The sequence below is a fragment of the Balearica regulorum genome, chromosome 6 (assembly GCF_011004875.1).
Source record: "Balearica regulorum gibbericeps isolate bBalReg1 chromosome 6, bBalReg1.pri, whole genome shotgun sequence".
Lineage (NCBI taxonomy): Eukaryota > Metazoa > Chordata > Aves > Gruiformes > Gruidae > Balearica > Balearica regulorum.
The window spans coordinates 5,523,929-5,540,323 of record NC_046189.1 but is presented as its reverse complement, the minus strand read 5'-3'; the positions used below and the strand labels follow the sequence as shown (position 1 = coordinate 5,540,323).

Here is a 16,395-nt window from a genome sequence, read left to right as displayed (position 1 = left end):
CACCCACCAAGATTTGGATAACCATTGCTTGCTTCTCACTCCTCCCTCTGCTTCCCCATGATTAAAGGTGCCAAGCTGTTGAGATGGCAGGAATTTGGAGGAGCTTGACGCCATTTCCAGACCACTGGTTGTTGCTGGTTTTGTTGCCAGGTTAGGTCACCCCAAAGATCTCGACTTTAAACAGTACTGAAGCGCATAAACTGAAATACTGTTGTATCACCTAAGATTGCCATCCATCAGGTATTGTTTCTTCCCCTCTAAAAGCCTTGATGGATACAGACATAGGCAGATCTTCAAAGGTACTTAATAGTTCCTTAAGATTTTTGGTGGGAACTAGGTATGCAAATGCTCTTACACACGTGGGTCTTGGCGTGTCAGGAGCAAGCCATCAGTGTCTCTGGCCCTTACGCCTCCCCTCCCAGCTCCATCTGCCTCAGGTTGCTAAAAACGTCCAGAACTCTGGCTGAAAGATATTTCCAGAGAGGAGCAGGCCGGGGGGTGGGGGTGTCTACCGAAAAACTGAGGTTGATGAAAACAGAAATAAACGCAAGAAGACTGACTCATACTTATTTACATTTTTGATGGAAAGCTCTGCACGTCATGCCCATTTTGACTTCTCAAACTTCATGCGCACTGTCTTCTGTGCCAGAGTAATCCTCCTTTTAGAAAAAAGCATTCCGTACTGTGCTGCAAGGCAGAAGTAAGAGCTGGTTGCTCTGTCACTGTATTCTCTGAAGCAGTCAATGCAATGGTCTCTCAGAACTGGTAGACATTGTTCCAAAGACTTGATTTGCTTCATTTTGGCATTTCCACAGTCATCCTTTACATATAATTCATTTTTTTTTAAATTTAAAATTATTATTTTTTATTTTGCTGGTCACTTCCATATTGCTTCATTCAAAATCCAGAAAACAGTTCAAATAAAATCAGAGCTTAAGTGCAAACTAACTTTCCAGTGAATCGCTATGTGCGTTTTCTCCAGTCCAGTGTCTGTCTTCCAGTTTAAAGGACCCTTCCCACCACCACCCCACAGAACACCAGCAGACTTCATGACCCATATCAAACTCTCCAGTTCTCCGTCTTGTCCTCAGTGTTGCCTGACAGCATCCCCAACTCCCTTCATGATCACGAAGAAGAAAAAGGGGGAGGAATTTGGGTCTTTTCATGTATCAATAGTCAGCAGGTATAAAACGGGAAAACAAAGCTTTTTGCATACAAATCTTGGTTTCTTGGCCTGTCTTTTAGCTTCAAAAAGAACATGTTGGAGGTGTTGTTTTGTTACTCTCTTCTGAAAAGGGTTTTTGTGTTTAAAGTGTTTGTCATGTTGGCACAGATACAAAAATGGTCATGTCATGTACCAGTTCTGAGCTGGTGTCTCTGCGGTTAGGAATTGAATTGGCACAAAATCATGGTGTGGCTCAGAAAAAGGGTTTAGCTGTATGTTAGAGTCACATCATCATTTCTTGGAAAGCCACGATGAAGATCTGAACGATTATGAAAAGCCAGGTTAGCCATTTCCAGTTGCTGGGATAGAAAGTGATAGAGAAAGAAATTGGATTCTCAATCTCAATTACTATGCTATCACACATGATATAAAAATTGTCCATTTTTCCCCCTAATGGAAACTGCATTGAGATTTCCAGGAATGCTGTACAGACTCTCATCAGTTCCTGCTGAAAGAAACAGCCTCTCTGTGGCTTCCCTACAGCGTCTGTCTGGGTTGAATCACTGAGAACTAGCTCAACAGCAGGCAACACTGCCGCTGGCCTTTACTGGTACTGTCTGGCTTCTCTGACCGTCCGACCCTCCAGATCTGCGGAACGTGAGAAATGCCAGGTTGTACATGCCTTCTTTCAGTCTCTTTCCTTCCTTCCAGGTTCCCAACCCAATCTGCAAATTACTCCAAGACATTTTTCACTTGGAAATATCAAAAATGAGTGAACTGGCAAGAAGAAGCAGCTCATGGGAGAAAGAGAGAGAGGGAGGGAGGGAAGGAGGGAGGGAGGGAGGGAGAAAAGGAGAGTGAGAGAGAAAGAACGAGGCAGCTAGAAGGGGTTGCCTTTCCACTTCCGTAAGACCGCAGTCACTACACCACTGTATTTCGGTGTCTGTAGGGTGGCGGGGGCAGCACAGTGCCAGGCTTCAGGGAGAACTCGGAGAGGTATTCAGGATTCTCTGCCACAATGGGCCGGATCCGTCCGTTCTGTTTGTAAAAGTATTTTGTGCTGTACTCTTGCAGATAGTCCGGGTGCTGGAGGGTGCTTCGTGGGGGCAGGCTGTGATTCCAGTAGTCTGGGTTGTCAAAGGCCTTCTTGGCTTTCTCCGGCAAATTGTTCTTCAGGTACTCGGCATTTTCCAAGGTGTTTGCAAAAGTGTTGAGGTACAATGGCTCATTCACATACTCATCCTCTGCTTTGGGCTGCCCGTTTGGAGCGTTGTGATACTCTGGGTTGTCCACAGCTTGGAGATCTCCATTCTTTCGTCGGGAAACAAATGGGTTCTCTTCCACTGGGTTTAGGTAATCTAAGGAAAGATTAAAAATAAATCAGCAAAGAGAGGGAGTAATCCACCCAAGCCTCATGTGTGCATTACTACCAGGCTGTACCAGAAGCAGTACTCGGACTTGTGCATCCTTCCACCCCAACCACTCATGCCAGCAAAGCTGGAAACTAAACTACAGCTCTTGCTGAGCCATAGCCCATGTGCCTTGTTCGGTTCTGAACTTCCTCTCAGAGTATGACCTACAGAGCCAAACATGCCAAGTGACTTGCACCTCTCCTGCTGACTCTCTCAGCAACCTTGGACATATCAGTCAAACCCTCTGCTCTGCAGCCTTTCCATCCAGAAAGCTCTATAGAAATCTTAGTTAAGCCTCTCTGCACAAAAACCATCCCCAAGGGCTAACTTCTAAGACAGCTTCATTTCTAACAGAACAATTTGCCTGATTAAAAACCTTCCATCCCTGAAGGACAAAGGGCCTCGAAGCATTATGAAAAAAATGATTCAAATGAGTCCTGGAAAGCGTACAAGAGAGTCTTACATCAGCTCCAAAACAGGACTTGGAGCAGGTTACAGGTGCTTCAAATCACTTTCTGTGGATTAACACCACAAAAAATTGTACCTGAATTGCAGAAAGGTTTTAAGGCATATGGAGCTTGTATGGAAATCTAGATGGGGGTGGAGAGGGAAGAGGAGCATAAAGAGACTGGCTGTCCCAGGTTAAAAACACACCCTTAGTAAGCTCCCTCCCACAGTCACACAGAGGTGACTGAGACACAGAGCAATGGATTCGTTGGGTGTCATGTCATGCCTCGTTCTGTGCATAATGAGGTCTCGCTGCAAAACACAAAACCAATTGGCCAGGGTAGGAAGGAGGCTGCTGACGCTTCAAAGGGCTGCAAAGGAAATGGCTTGGAGGTGGGCTGGGGACAAAAGGAACAGGGGGTGGGACCCCTGCAGCAAGATAGTCAAAAGCAGCCGGTTCATTCAAGGCTGGAAATGATCAGATCAAACCCACTTCCAGTATTAATTCTGCCCTTCACCTCACAGCCTAGAGGTCCCCTAGAACTCAGGGTCCCCAGGCCACTGTCATTAGTGAGGGACGACCTCTCAGCCTGCCTGTGCTGCACAGGGATGCTGACACAAGACCTCCATCTCAGGTAGCACGGCTCCTTCCCTCTCCACGGAGACACTTCCACACAGAGTCCTGCCCGCAAGGAAACAGGCCCCACAGCCAGAGTAGCTGCAGTCCTCACGTCAACTCTGGTTTTATTCAGGAAGGGGCTGAAACTATTAAATGCAAAGGTTCAAGACTTGGTGAGTACCTTTGACCACATAGCTAAAACTTTGCTGACTCTGAGAAGTGGAACAGGCACGCGTGCCCGCACCAACAGCATAGTGGAAGCATCTTTTTTGAGCATTGACAACTAAGCAGTGCTTTGATTTGAGTCCCACAGCTGACAGAAAGCATGCAGCACCTCGGCCACACTGTGACATCCCTGCATCTGTGCCCAGGAAGATGGGAAGGAGGTGCTTTCTCCTGAGCTGCTGCTAGCCCAAGGGCTCAGGTAGCACCTGTGAAGTGTTAAGCTCCTCCACAACTCTGAGGCTCTCCGGGGTGAATCTGTATGTGAAGATATGTGTGGGCTCACACTGAAACAAACCTACAGCATCAAATCTCTTCTTGCAAGGGCTGTTGCTGAAAAGCGGGGCCGCAAGTGCACTCCCACAACTGCTGCTGCCATGGATCAAGCCCCAGGACTCCTTGCATTTCCACCATGTAACACAAAGAGTACGTGGCTTCCAAATTCTGAAGCAAACCCAGTAGTTACTTGGCATTTACATTTGCATTAATTAATTTCTTTAAAGATGATGCAAAGGTTTGAAAGCAAATTAGTAATGACACATCCCCTTACATCTAAATGACTGCTGTCACTATTAAAAAGGAAGAAACGAATGATGGCAAACTGGGAAGTGTAGCACTCTGAGCTGGCAAAGATCTAGGCAAACTTCACCTTGCAGTGATGGTCTCTCTGAAGCACATCTTGTTCTTTCAATCCCAAACTTCTCTTGGGTATAAAATGTCAACTGTGTGTATCAGTTCTGTGATATGTTCAACATGACATTTACCAAGCACAATGCCATGAAGATAAAGAAGATCAATAAACAAAGCAAAGCGGAGACTATGGCTAGCCAAAGATAGATCCTTTTCTTGGAAATAACTGAAGATTTGTGTTTGGATAAGAAGGTTTGGGTTTTTTCATTCCTTTCTCTTGTTATTTCCCAGAAAGAAAAGTTAAAGGGGGGGATTACTAAACTTGGCATTTTGGCACATTTGAGCTTTTCTAAGTAGCAAATTAAGCAAAGAAAAATGAATCCCTATGCAAAGAAATATTAACCAAGTCAGAATGTTTCAACCTTTCTGGGTTGTTCAATAAAGCCATTTTTGGTGAAAAGCTGCTGATGTAGGAAAAGAGAGAAAGCAATCGGAGTAGAGCAGGAGCTTCTCCAGAAAGACAATTTTTTACCTGTTTTAGCTTTGTCTCGCATCGGCGTCATGTACCCATCCTCATCCAGCTCTCCTCGGACGACCCGCTCGGGTATGAAGACCGTGGGATCAGCGCTGTACCTCTGGGTGCTGCTGTCCTCTTTTGACAGGGTTGCCACTTGTTTTCGTAGTGTGCCATTACAGCAAGTATCTTCAAAGATCTCTGCTGTGGCCCCTTGAGCAACTGGGGCTTCTGGTATTATGCAGCCAGGAGCTCTGTATGGCATTGGCACCTCTGCAGCATAGCCACCATCTCTATACACAAACTGGTTCTGTTGAAAAAGAAAAGACAGCATAAGAAAGGAGGCTCCAAAGGGAGAGAAGGTTCAACACCAAGTCATCTCTGCGGCTCCCGTGCCTTTCCTGCCACACTTGCTCAGTGATGCACGTCACCAGGCAGGTGAAGCCTTGTCCATCCTGCAGACTACTGCATTTCCAGCGCTGCAGGATCGGCAGCAGCACAGGCTCTGTTGTGGACCAGCAAAACGTCTGTCTGCCCAGTGGTGCTGAGCTGACTTCCCCTCCCAGGGAGGCACCATCAGTGCAGCGAGGGAAGCAGGGAAACAAGCTGGTTGTCAGGGCTGGAAATGGGGCTAGAAGTGGGGCAGGAAAACTTGTCTCCTACCTAGATGTGTGGAGGTTGGATATACACCGCTGCAAGAGGCAAACACTGTATCTCCTCTTCTATTACTTTGGCAATCTCCCCTGATTTCTGAACAAAACTCTTAAACCTCATGTTAGGGAAATCCCCTTTTGCAAAGAGGACTGGGAATAGAGAACATTCTCATCTTTGAACTCTCCTTATTTCTGGGGGAGGGTACTTTCAGGGTATCCTCCAGGGACAATCACACAGTCACCCAAACACTATGTAATTCCATCAGGTAGTGCATTTCAGGCTGGTGAACTGTGTTCATATTGGTACCTCAACTCTATTGTTCAACTCAACCTACCATTTTGTTTGTCAGCAAAGGCGTGCAAGGAAATTTCGACATCATGACCTATAAATAGGAAGGAAAAATGTACAGATTCATCCAAGCCTGTTACTTAAATGCTTTTTCAAGAAACGTTGGCAGCTGGCAGAATTGTGGGTGTGGGTCCACAGAGCTCGCACACGAATCCAGGCTGAGTGTAGAGATCCTGACTATTTGATGGCTTACATACACACTTCATTCACTGTTGGGTTTTAGGCCATTTATGTAGGAAAAAGGGATTTGAAACAGAAAATACGTAGTGAAGGAAGGAGGAAAACCTAAAGGATGAAGGTTGAATGTGAAATACTTACTCCTGACATAGGGGTGTAGGCAGGAGGAGGGCTGTGTCCAATTTCACTCTAATAGGAAAGAAAAATGGAATGATGGATATGTAATAAGAGGTCACATGAATGAAACAAGTAACATGAGCTGTATGAGCTAATGGGAGAAACATGCACATCAGTTAGATTTCCTAACTGAATCCAAAATTCAAAGAATTCGATCATGGCAAATGTCTCACCAACATCAACAAGCTGTGTGCCTCACCAGTCTTAGGGAGGGCCACTGAGTTCCTCTTGTTGGGTAAGGGCAAGTGCCACGTTACACCTGCTGACAGCTGTATATCCTGCAAATGTCTCATGTCTAATTTTTGGAAGGGCACATTGTGCAGAAAGAATGACAGATGGTGCACTCAACTTCAGAGGAAATACAGGGCAGAAGAAGTGCAGAAAGTGTCTAGCTCCAAGCCAAGGCTTCCTCTCCAGGGACGAAGCAGGAGAGGGATAACCAGGAGGGCAGGAGGGTGCAGGACTGTCGTTAGACTGTCACAGCTAGCTGAAGTATCACAGGAAAAACAGTGCCTAGGCTTTGTTAAACCCAAATAGCACAGCAGCTGCTGGATTTCGAGGCTCCAACGTGCCATGGTCCTGCTCTCAACATATACCACCTTTCTAATGTTACCTCTGTGTCACAGGCTAAGGGGTTTTACCAGAAGTCTGGAGGTTGTACATCAGTGTATCCATGTAGAGATCTTCACTTTGATATTGGCTTCTGGAACCATCCTACACTGCCCTGTGGACCTTGAACTGCTGTAACATCACTAGCATAGCAGCTGGATTTATACCTGTTACTATTGCTCAAAACCAGCCTGGTTTTCATTGAGGAAATGCTGATTTTTGGAGGAAAATAAAAATAAAACAAACAACCCTTTATTTTTCATGTATTTTCCTACTGTCAAAATGTTATTTTTTGAGACTACAAGATCAGTTATTCATAATTACTTTGTTTCTCATTTTGTTTCAAAAACTTCATTGTAATTCCCTTATCTCATAGTTGAGGGAGAGAAAAAGTCAGGGTTTGAAAAAATTTGAGAAAAATAAGAAGGAAAAACCCACTGCCTCAGGAAAGAGGTCTAACCACCCTGAGAACACTCCACTTTAGAAGATATCCAATTCGTAAAAATCTGTTTCAAAAACATATCCACACCAAGAAACATACCGAAATTCAAAGAAAAGACGACATGCATCCTCACATAGTAAAGACTGGATGTACTACACTCAATTTTTCCCTTATAAACTTCTTGCCAAAACATCAGGATGGAGATGATGGTCACTGTCAAGTATTTTACTTTATAAAGGAATGTTCTGGGTTTAAGCAAAATACCTGCATCAGGAAAAACCATAAAAACAAATACAAACTTTTAAAAATGCACGCTGTCTGTCTGAAGACCTTTTCCTGGTGATCAAAAACATGCTCATTTCCTTCTATTTGAAATATCCCACAGCCATTTAGTTGCTCAGATCTAGCACCTCGTGTTTGAGATGTAAACGTGGTGATGAGGCATAGTTAGAGATACAACTCTTCTCTATCCCTGTGAAAATTCATGATATTTAGCCAAGTTATGACCTAAAAAAGGCTTCAGGCTGCAAATTACAAAAGTGCAGGAAAACCTTTGTTAGATGAATTTCTATCTGCACCATCCATTAGCAAGGCTTGAGCAGGACTCTCTCCGTAGTCGTTTGTCTGCAGGGAAACTAGGTGCTGGAAGGAAACATAGGAGAGGATCTCATGGCCTCAGTGCCCTGGGGAGGAAGAGGAAGACGAAACAGCAGTCTGGGCAGACAGCAAAGGAGCTGAGAGATCTGCAAGGAAAGTGGAGCTGGAGGAGCTGGCAGCAGGGATGGTCAGGAGCCAGGGAATGGTGGCTTGCAAAGGAACAGAGGGCAAAGGTAAGTGAGAGAGACTGTGAGGTGCAGGGAGGGAGAAAGGGTTGGCATGTGACAGGAGGCTGAGTAGGGAGGGAGAGATGGTAATAAGACCTAAATGTGACAGGGAGAAATGGGAGGCACAAGGACAAAAGATAGTCTGAGAGCTCTGAAACAGCAACTTCTCCAGAGGCTGGAGCTGAACTTGAATGTCCTCTGTTGCCAGCAAATCGCTCTTGAATCAAATGGCCAAATGCAGGCCTGGTTCAGCTGGTGCAGAGGGAGCTGAGCAGCTGCCTGTCCACCCTTAGCACAAGTGGCAGAGCTCTGCCTTGTGCAGCCAGTGGCAGCTCCAAAGGCTCTGTGCATGGGTACTAGGGCTGAGGGAGGAAGGGCCAAGAGGGCCGAGACACCACTGCAGTCTCGGCAAACTGCGACTGATTTCACTAAGCTTTCACCAAAGAGCTTGTTACGTTTGAAAAGCAGAGCTTAAATTTAAGCCCTAGGCCTGGGAACATCTTTGTCCTCTCTGACCCAGCTGTGGCTGCTGACAGTCAGAGAAGCGAGGATGATGCCAACTGCAAAAAAAAAGTGCCATCTAAGGCAGTACAGAAAGAGATGGCAGAGGGCTTGGCTGGATCAGTCTGGAAACTTCAGTGCTGCCCTATCTGTGCATGGTCTCTTTTTCTTACTCATACTCAGAACAACAACAGCCAAGAATGGTTCTTCCTTCCCTGCTTCTGCACCTAAGTCACCAGTTGCCTGGCTGAGAAGATCACACTCAAGAGAGAAGATCGGAACAGAAGAGAGAAAAGAAGACACTTTACCAGAGATTACTTTTTTGAAGGGAACAGATAGCAATACACACCTGGATGCAGACTGTGCAGCAAGCTTGTAACTTGGCAGTCTTCTGTAAGAGGCTTGTTTGGGACTATTGGGAAAGTCCCTTTAAACAGGGAACACTGTGGAAACCAGAGATGCTCTGATTGCAGAGGTCAAATCTCCTCTGGCCCCCCTCACTTCTCTTTTGTACCACAGATTTACTGTCAACTTGTAATAACACACGGGCAGGGACAGGTTACAATCCAGAAAGTGTTAGACAAATGGATTAAAAAAACATTCCCTGAGCCTGCCAGATGCTACTTTGAAGTCCTACTGATGGCTATAGGATGTTGCACTGCAGGACACTTAATCTGCCTTCTCATTACTCTCTGATCTCGTATTTACTTTAATTCAGGGAAGCTTTCTGTCTACTCCAAAAAGATGGAGAAGGAAACACTGAAGACAGGTAAGTAGTAAGCTTTGGTCCATGGAGGGTGGTGAGGATTTAGGCAAACTGATGATCACAGATAGGATGGAGAGAAGAAATACAAGTGGTGACTACAGAGAGTCAACTCTCTTAACAGTGAGGAATTCAAAGCTCTGCTGGGAATCCTCTACCTCCTTGTAAAGCTCCCCAGCTTCCTTCACTGCCACCTGCAGGCTGTGAGACTCCGAAGAGGGGGTTTGCTGCTTTTGGTTTCCAAAGTGGCTGCAGCCCTCCACAGTGCACAAGAGTGAAAAGAGCTGTAGCAATACTGTGTTGGTATTAAATGCAAGGGAGAGGAGTTCGCTGCTGCCTGAACGAGAAACATGCATCTGCTTTTCACTGACACTAAACCACTGACTGTAACCACTCCTTTTCTATTAGGTACTACACCGTGCTGTATTACGTACCTTTAATTTACATCTTTCTATTTTAAGAGAGGCACTCCCATGAATTTCAACTTGTGCTTCATTGATTCTGGATGAGTAAGGGGAGAGCTGTCTTGAACTTTTAGTTCACAGCCCACAGTGATCTCTTAAGGGTAATTTAGAAAGACAAATCTTTTGTCAACAGGCTTGGCTTCAGTACACAGGGCTATGCTCCTCTGCCAGTAAATGTTTAGAAGATTAGCAACTTAAAAAACCACTGTGCTAGGATGGCCACATTATCTATCTGTGGGCATGCTTTGCTCCACCCTCATCACAAAAGGCTAAACCCACCGTCCTATCTTTAGATCTCCTTGGCTGTGACTCTAACATTTAAATACACAATAGGCAACTATAACAACATAATAACAGGCCCTCTTAGAATAGCCCTGCTCCAAGATGTTGGGAGACAATGGACTAGCATTAATGCATTTAGTGCTATTTTTGCTGACAAGACCCTTCCCCGTCAGTTACCTGCAAATTAAGATCACAGTAATGGTATTTTCTTCATGCCTCCCCTTTGGCTCTGTACTAAACATAGCTGTCTTGCAACATCCTTAAACACAGAACCTTACAGCTTGGCTCTTCTCCAAACCACTGGTGTCTGCACACTTTTTTAATTCCTTACTGGTTTTCCCCATGAGTTAATACCCTGTGGCCACTGTTCCAAAAAAAGGAGGCAAAGAAAACAGCTGTGGTGCCAATTAGTGGGGCTGAAAATGTGATATAATTGTTTAAATGTCTTTAAATTGCCTTCTAATTGCAATGTGATGTCATCATTTTGTAGGCTTCCAAGAGAAGTACTGAAAGCCCCAGCCAACTTTTATTGGTCAGGACATGAATCACACTGTGAGCAGAAAACACATTTGGACCTTACCAAGTAAAACTTAAATAGCTTGATTTGTATGGGTAATCCAATTTACTTTGTTAATTGTTTTTTTTGGTGGTTGTTTTGCATCTTAAATACTATCTTGAAAAAAAGAGCTGATGTTCCTTTACTGAGAAGATCTAAGTTTTTGGATTTCTTATCCTGAAATTCTGACCTGAATGATCAAGATCTCTAGATTGCTGAGATGGACAGAAACTTCAAAGGCTGGCTGCTCAAAGACCTTGCTACATAAACCCACTTAAAAAGTCTCAACTTGCACCCTAAAAAAAATAATAAATGAATCAATAATCACCCCCTTTTGCTAATGTAATATGCATTATACCCGTTAGCTCTGGAGTGCACACATCCATCGACATTTAAACTCTAAGCATCCTCCAGAAGGAGCCTAGCCTTTTTAACTGCCCACAAGCTGCCCTAACCAGAAATGCCCGATTTCATTCTTTATATCATATAATCGAATTTTAGGCACAAACATGACATCAGGGAGAAAATATAAAAACAAGCAAATGTCCCCTAAAGCCTTTTTAGAGGCCCTTTGGTATTAAATGCCAGTGGCATATCAGCTATTATAACCACTAACACTTGTGTAAAATGAGCCTTGATAAAAGAGAGGTAAATAACACTTTTGCGAATATTGGCTTGCCTTGTTGCTTTCTATTAATTAATTTCATTTTCCAATTCCTTGCTTCTAAAATCTCCCAAAGGTAAATATCTCCTCCTTTATAGCAGGGACATAATATTTTCTGGCTGCACGTTAAACTGTAATGAAATCAAAGCCTTGTTGGGTCCTGCCGCTGGTATTTATGCAGTTGTGTGAATATGCCTCTGCCTTGTCTCTTTTCATTTGAGTCTAGAGTTGTGCTTGGACTATGGCACTCCGAGCTGTGTCCCTCTCCCTGCCTGCGCTACAGCTCATCCCACACCAGCCCTACGGTGACCACAGCTGCCTTCAAAGCTGCACCCGTAGCAGATCTCAGGTGGAAGAAATATTGAAGGTACTCAGTGATGTGATGCTGCTATGGGACTCTGGGTGGTACACGTACCAAACAGAAAATAAGCAAACCTTTATTTTACAGCACGGTCTGGTACCTCCATGCTTTGCTTGCTAGCACAGCCTCCCAACAGCACCCTCGCTGCTGCAGAGCTGGTTTTCCTTGTCACCCACTGAGATGTGCACACACATTTGATAGGGTTGCATAATTATTACTGTTTCTTGCTCTTAAGCCACCTGCTAAGCTCATGGGACTGAAAGATTTCTCTTTACTAAAGGCAAGGCTCTGCCAACATCAGTGTACACATTTGAACCCACTCTGATATTGCTCCTATCCATGTGAAAACCCAATTCCCTTTCACTCTCCTTCTGCTTTTGTACACAAAAAGCACCAAACCATAAAGCAGGAGCAAACACTCCCACCTTCTCACTGGGATGCTCCTCACACGTCCTGTTCAGGGACGTCTCATCGTCCATGCTTCAGGCAACTCAGTGATTATCTGCTTTGCTCAAGCTCTGCAACACTTCACACCAGTTCAGTCCTCGCAGGAAAATAACTCGCTTACCTCCTTCCCCTAGAAACTGTTCACCTGACTTGAAAGCAAGGGAGTATCCTGGCTTGAGTCACCAAACTCCAGCCTCCTAACACAGTAGGTGAAGAGATCTTGCTGTGAGCACCAAGATTTCAGCAGTTCTCTAGGAAGAAGGACAGCTGATTTATGTGTGTGCATCAGAATAATACAGAGGGATGCTCTGGTGGGCCTGCTGGCAGAGCACACAACACAGAGCTGTCCCACCAGCCCCGAGCAAACTCCAGCTACATTTCAAGGGAGCAGCCTGGTATTTACAACTGATCTGAACTGAAATTCAAACAGGAAAGACCACCCCAGGAGAGCAGCCACCTCTGCTCAGGGGCAGTTCTGCTTTCCTCTGACCACAGAGCTAACAGCTTACTCTGTCCTGCTTCAGAGAGCCCACAGCAAACATGCCTGAGATGAAAATCAAAGGAAAGAAAAAATGCATACCACGAGATCACTGTGTAATGTTAAATAGAAATGAAATGCTGTTTGTATAGTAATAGCTAGAAGGCTTTGCAGACCTCTGGAAATTTCTGGTCCTAGCCCTGGCTCACAGCAGGGCCATATATAAAAAGAAAGGATTAGACACCCCCCTCCGGGCCATTACAGTTAAAGCATATCCGTCCCTACAGCTCGTAGCACCTGACAGCAGTCTGGCATTCCTCGTGCTCTCTCTTCTATTCAGCCTGGGCTCCTGACCCTACTTAAGAGAACTCCATTTCCGACGGGGCACTTTCCTCTAGGACTATGAAGAAAAGTTCCCGTTAGCATCACTGCCAAGTGTCACAGCTCGGCTCTAGGTACAGGTCATTGCTGGTATCCTGCATCATTTCAGCACACACAAAAAAACCCACAGCATAGTGGAGATGTACATCTTCTGAAACTGGTTTGGGATATGTCTGTGTGTGTCTCTTACATCACCTATTTCAGGCACACAGACAGCAATGTGGCCCACCTGAGTTAATGTAGCAAGACAGGACATACATTTTTCTAGTGAGAGGAAAGGGGACCCTATTATTCAACAACAAAAATGAAAGGTAGGAATAATATACACAGACAATTTACAATGGCCATAAAATTCCATCGAGGATTAATGAATCTTTATTGGAAATTATGAAGTCCCAGTCCCTTTTCCAGCATTACCCTTTCTCAGAGTGTATGTAAACATTTTAACTTGAATGTTGATACACAAGTACAGAAAAGAATGTAAACACCATCCTGCATTAGCTAAAGAGTTTGCTCCAGTCTCTGATGACTGATCCTCCACAATCAAGACACAAAACATTGTTTACATCAGTGTGGGGGGGGAAGAAATAGAAGAAACAAGGAGTAAGTCTTTTCCGCACTTAAGTTTTTTCTGGTTGCTGTTTGTCAGAAGAGAGATAAGATTTGCATGCAGCCTGAGCTCTAACTCATTTCACATAGGCTGCCTGTTATCATCTGGATGCGCAAGATCACATCCTGGCAGTACGGTGAGTTTAAGACATCCCTGAACTTGTTCAATATCAGTACTGATGTTTCACTGGTGACCTGGGTTCTAGTCAGTACTGCCTTACTTCCTAGCTTCAGATAAGTCATTTAAAGTTTCTCATGCACAATTTTCTCTCCTAACAGCTGGTTTCAGACTTACAAACTCTTTTAGAGCAGTCCATACGCAGTGGGATGCCCAAATCTGAATACAGCCTTCTAGGAGTAATTTAGTCTGAACTGTGAACAGTAAATGGCATATATTCCAAACAAAACATACCTAACAATCTTGGCATAGTGGTATAAGAAATTACATACCTAAATATTGCACAAAATATTTCCTGTGCTGTTATTGGAAAATACCAGACATAGACCATATATTTTCAGTCTAACACTTCACCAAGTAGAGAAGTCAAAGATTACAATAAGACCAATGAAAATAACCTGTTAAGAGACACACGATGTGGCCACAAAACTCAGTATCCAGGGACACTGACAGGGAAACATAGGTGAAATGCTTTTCCATAGATTCATCTCCTATACCTGGGCTAGGAATAAAAGCACTCTCCTGCAGTATGGCATCAAAAACTCTCCCTGGAACTTCCCTTGTCCTCCAGACCTTGGAAACCTTCGTCCTTCCAACTTCAGAAGGGCTGGCAAACAGACTTCAGCTACCACAATATGTAATTTGATCTAAGCATGACACAAGAATGAGGATGCAAGAATTCCTTTTCCCTATTATTTTCTATTAATGCACTGTCAGTGTCAAACAGGAGAGCAGGAAGAGAGACAGCTTGCATGTGTTTATCTTTCCCTTTCAATCTCTTTTACTCCCATATCATTCCTGTCACCCATGACTAGCTTTCTGTCACTCCTGTTTTAATACACTCTCCAAGACGTTTTACAGTAAATGGCACCTTGAAACACTGGGATAATTCCCCACAGTTTGGAAGAGACAACATACCATTTCCTAGCTATTCTAACAATTCCCTGGGGGACGGAAGGGTCAAGGCGCTGCTCCTGCTCATATGCTGTAGCATCTGTCCAAAACACACGAGTGGCAGCAGCTCCTTTTCTGTACAAACCTCAAGTTTCAAATCCCCAAACAGGGAAAGGATGGGGAATGGGACCAAAACCACAACACAGTCATGATTTGTGATTGCGACATGGCAGACAAAAAAAAAAAAAAACCACCACACTAAAAAAAAACCCACAAAAGAAAGTTGATGAGCAACACTCGGAGCAGCGGCCCCCTCCTATGCCGCACGCTGCATTGACATGTTCCCCAGTCTGTTTTATACAGTAATCAAAGGATATTCTGAGCCTCTCAAAATGCCATCAACCCTCATTGAGAATGAAATAGAGCACATCTCCACTGAAGCCTTTACAGCAGTAATCATTACAGCATGCTGGCCTGAACAGGGAGCTCTTACAGACAAAGATGGGTTTTAAAAATAAAATAAAAAAGCCTTCCTAAAATCTGAATAGAAACTTGATGATAATCTCCCAATTTTATTATGCAAGGGGGGAAAAGAAACCCATAATTGTGCACTCTTGGTCTCTTATAGCAAAGAATAGGCTTCTTGATGAAATGCTGAGTTGATTTAGAGCAGGGCTGAGGTTCTGGTAGCAATAATACGCTAAAAGAAATAACCATCCAGCTGATTTGGATAAAATAATCATTTTTTAACATTCTAAATCTAAACTTCATCTGTGCCTCCTCCCACTTCTCCCCACTGCATCTTTTGAAGAGTCTTTTTATAGCTTTGAGAATTTTTTTCCCCTCCCCTACCACAGCATTTAACAAGAAAGGCAGAGTCTTTACTCTGGCTAACAAAGGGCATTTTAGGCTGTGTTGGCATTTATCCCCATTGCATGTATGTTTAGAAAGTACAGTATTTGGCACAGGATGCTCCAGAGTCCTCCTGCCACCTTATGCTCCAAGTGTTTTCACAGGAGTCCCATTGCCGTGGGACACTGCGCAACACTCACCGGCTCGTGAGCCCCAACTGTCACGGGCAGACAGGTGTTTAAATGACAACTCCTCGGAGCCCTGCCAGGTGCATTTCCAAATCACGGCCCCTTGTAATTTCAGGTGCTTTTATTATTTTAGGAAAATCAGAAATACCATTCTGCAGAAACGGACATTTTTCACTAACAGTTTCTGTTTCAAATCTAGTCACTGAAGGAAAATTTTCTCCCAGCTCTCATAATTATTTCCTGACTCTTAGTCCACTTTTCCATCTACTGAATTATGTAGAGTTGTTTAGCTTGCTGTTTTCCAAGAATGCCTCATCAGTGCAGTGTAGAAATATTTATTACGTACTCTCTTTATATCTATTGACTTTTTTTCTTTTCAGGAGAGAAAAGAAAATGGATCAGCTGTGAGCTCTCTTGACTGTTAACACAGCCAGCAGCTATTCATGGATTAAGCAGATGCTGCCTGATTTTAAACCAGTTTATATTAAAGCTCAATAAATTTACATGTCATGCATCAAGGTTTGAGGCAATATACAG

At 44.1% G+C, this 16,395-nt stretch overlaps 1 protein-coding gene across 7 annotated transcripts in view; it reads right to left on the bottom strand.

The window, feature by feature from the left end:
* Positions 1 to 1,996: 1,996 nt before the first annotated feature.
* The window catches only part of ERBB4 (erb-b2 receptor tyrosine kinase 4), a 624,902-nt gene continuing 610,503 nt past the window's right edge, over positions 1,997 to 16,395 (bottom strand). For 2 of the 7 annotated variants that reach the window (XM_075756027.1, XM_075756026.1), the window contains exons 26-29: positions 6,330 to 6,377; positions 5,998 to 6,045; positions 5,028 to 5,319; positions 1,997 to 2,523 (exon numbers count right to left, since the gene is read on the bottom strand). In XM_075756027.1, the coding sequence (XP_075612142.1) occupies positions 2,087 to 2,523; positions 5,028 to 5,319; positions 5,998 to 6,045; positions 6,330 to 6,377 (825 nt within the window). In that variant the 3' untranslated portion in view covers positions 1,997 to 2,086. The remainder of the gene's footprint in view (positions 2,524 to 5,027; positions 5,320 to 5,997; positions 6,046 to 6,329; positions 6,378 to 16,395) is intronic. The other 5 variants (XM_075756030.1, XM_075756028.1, XM_075756032.1 and 2 more) reach the window with 3 other exon arrangements.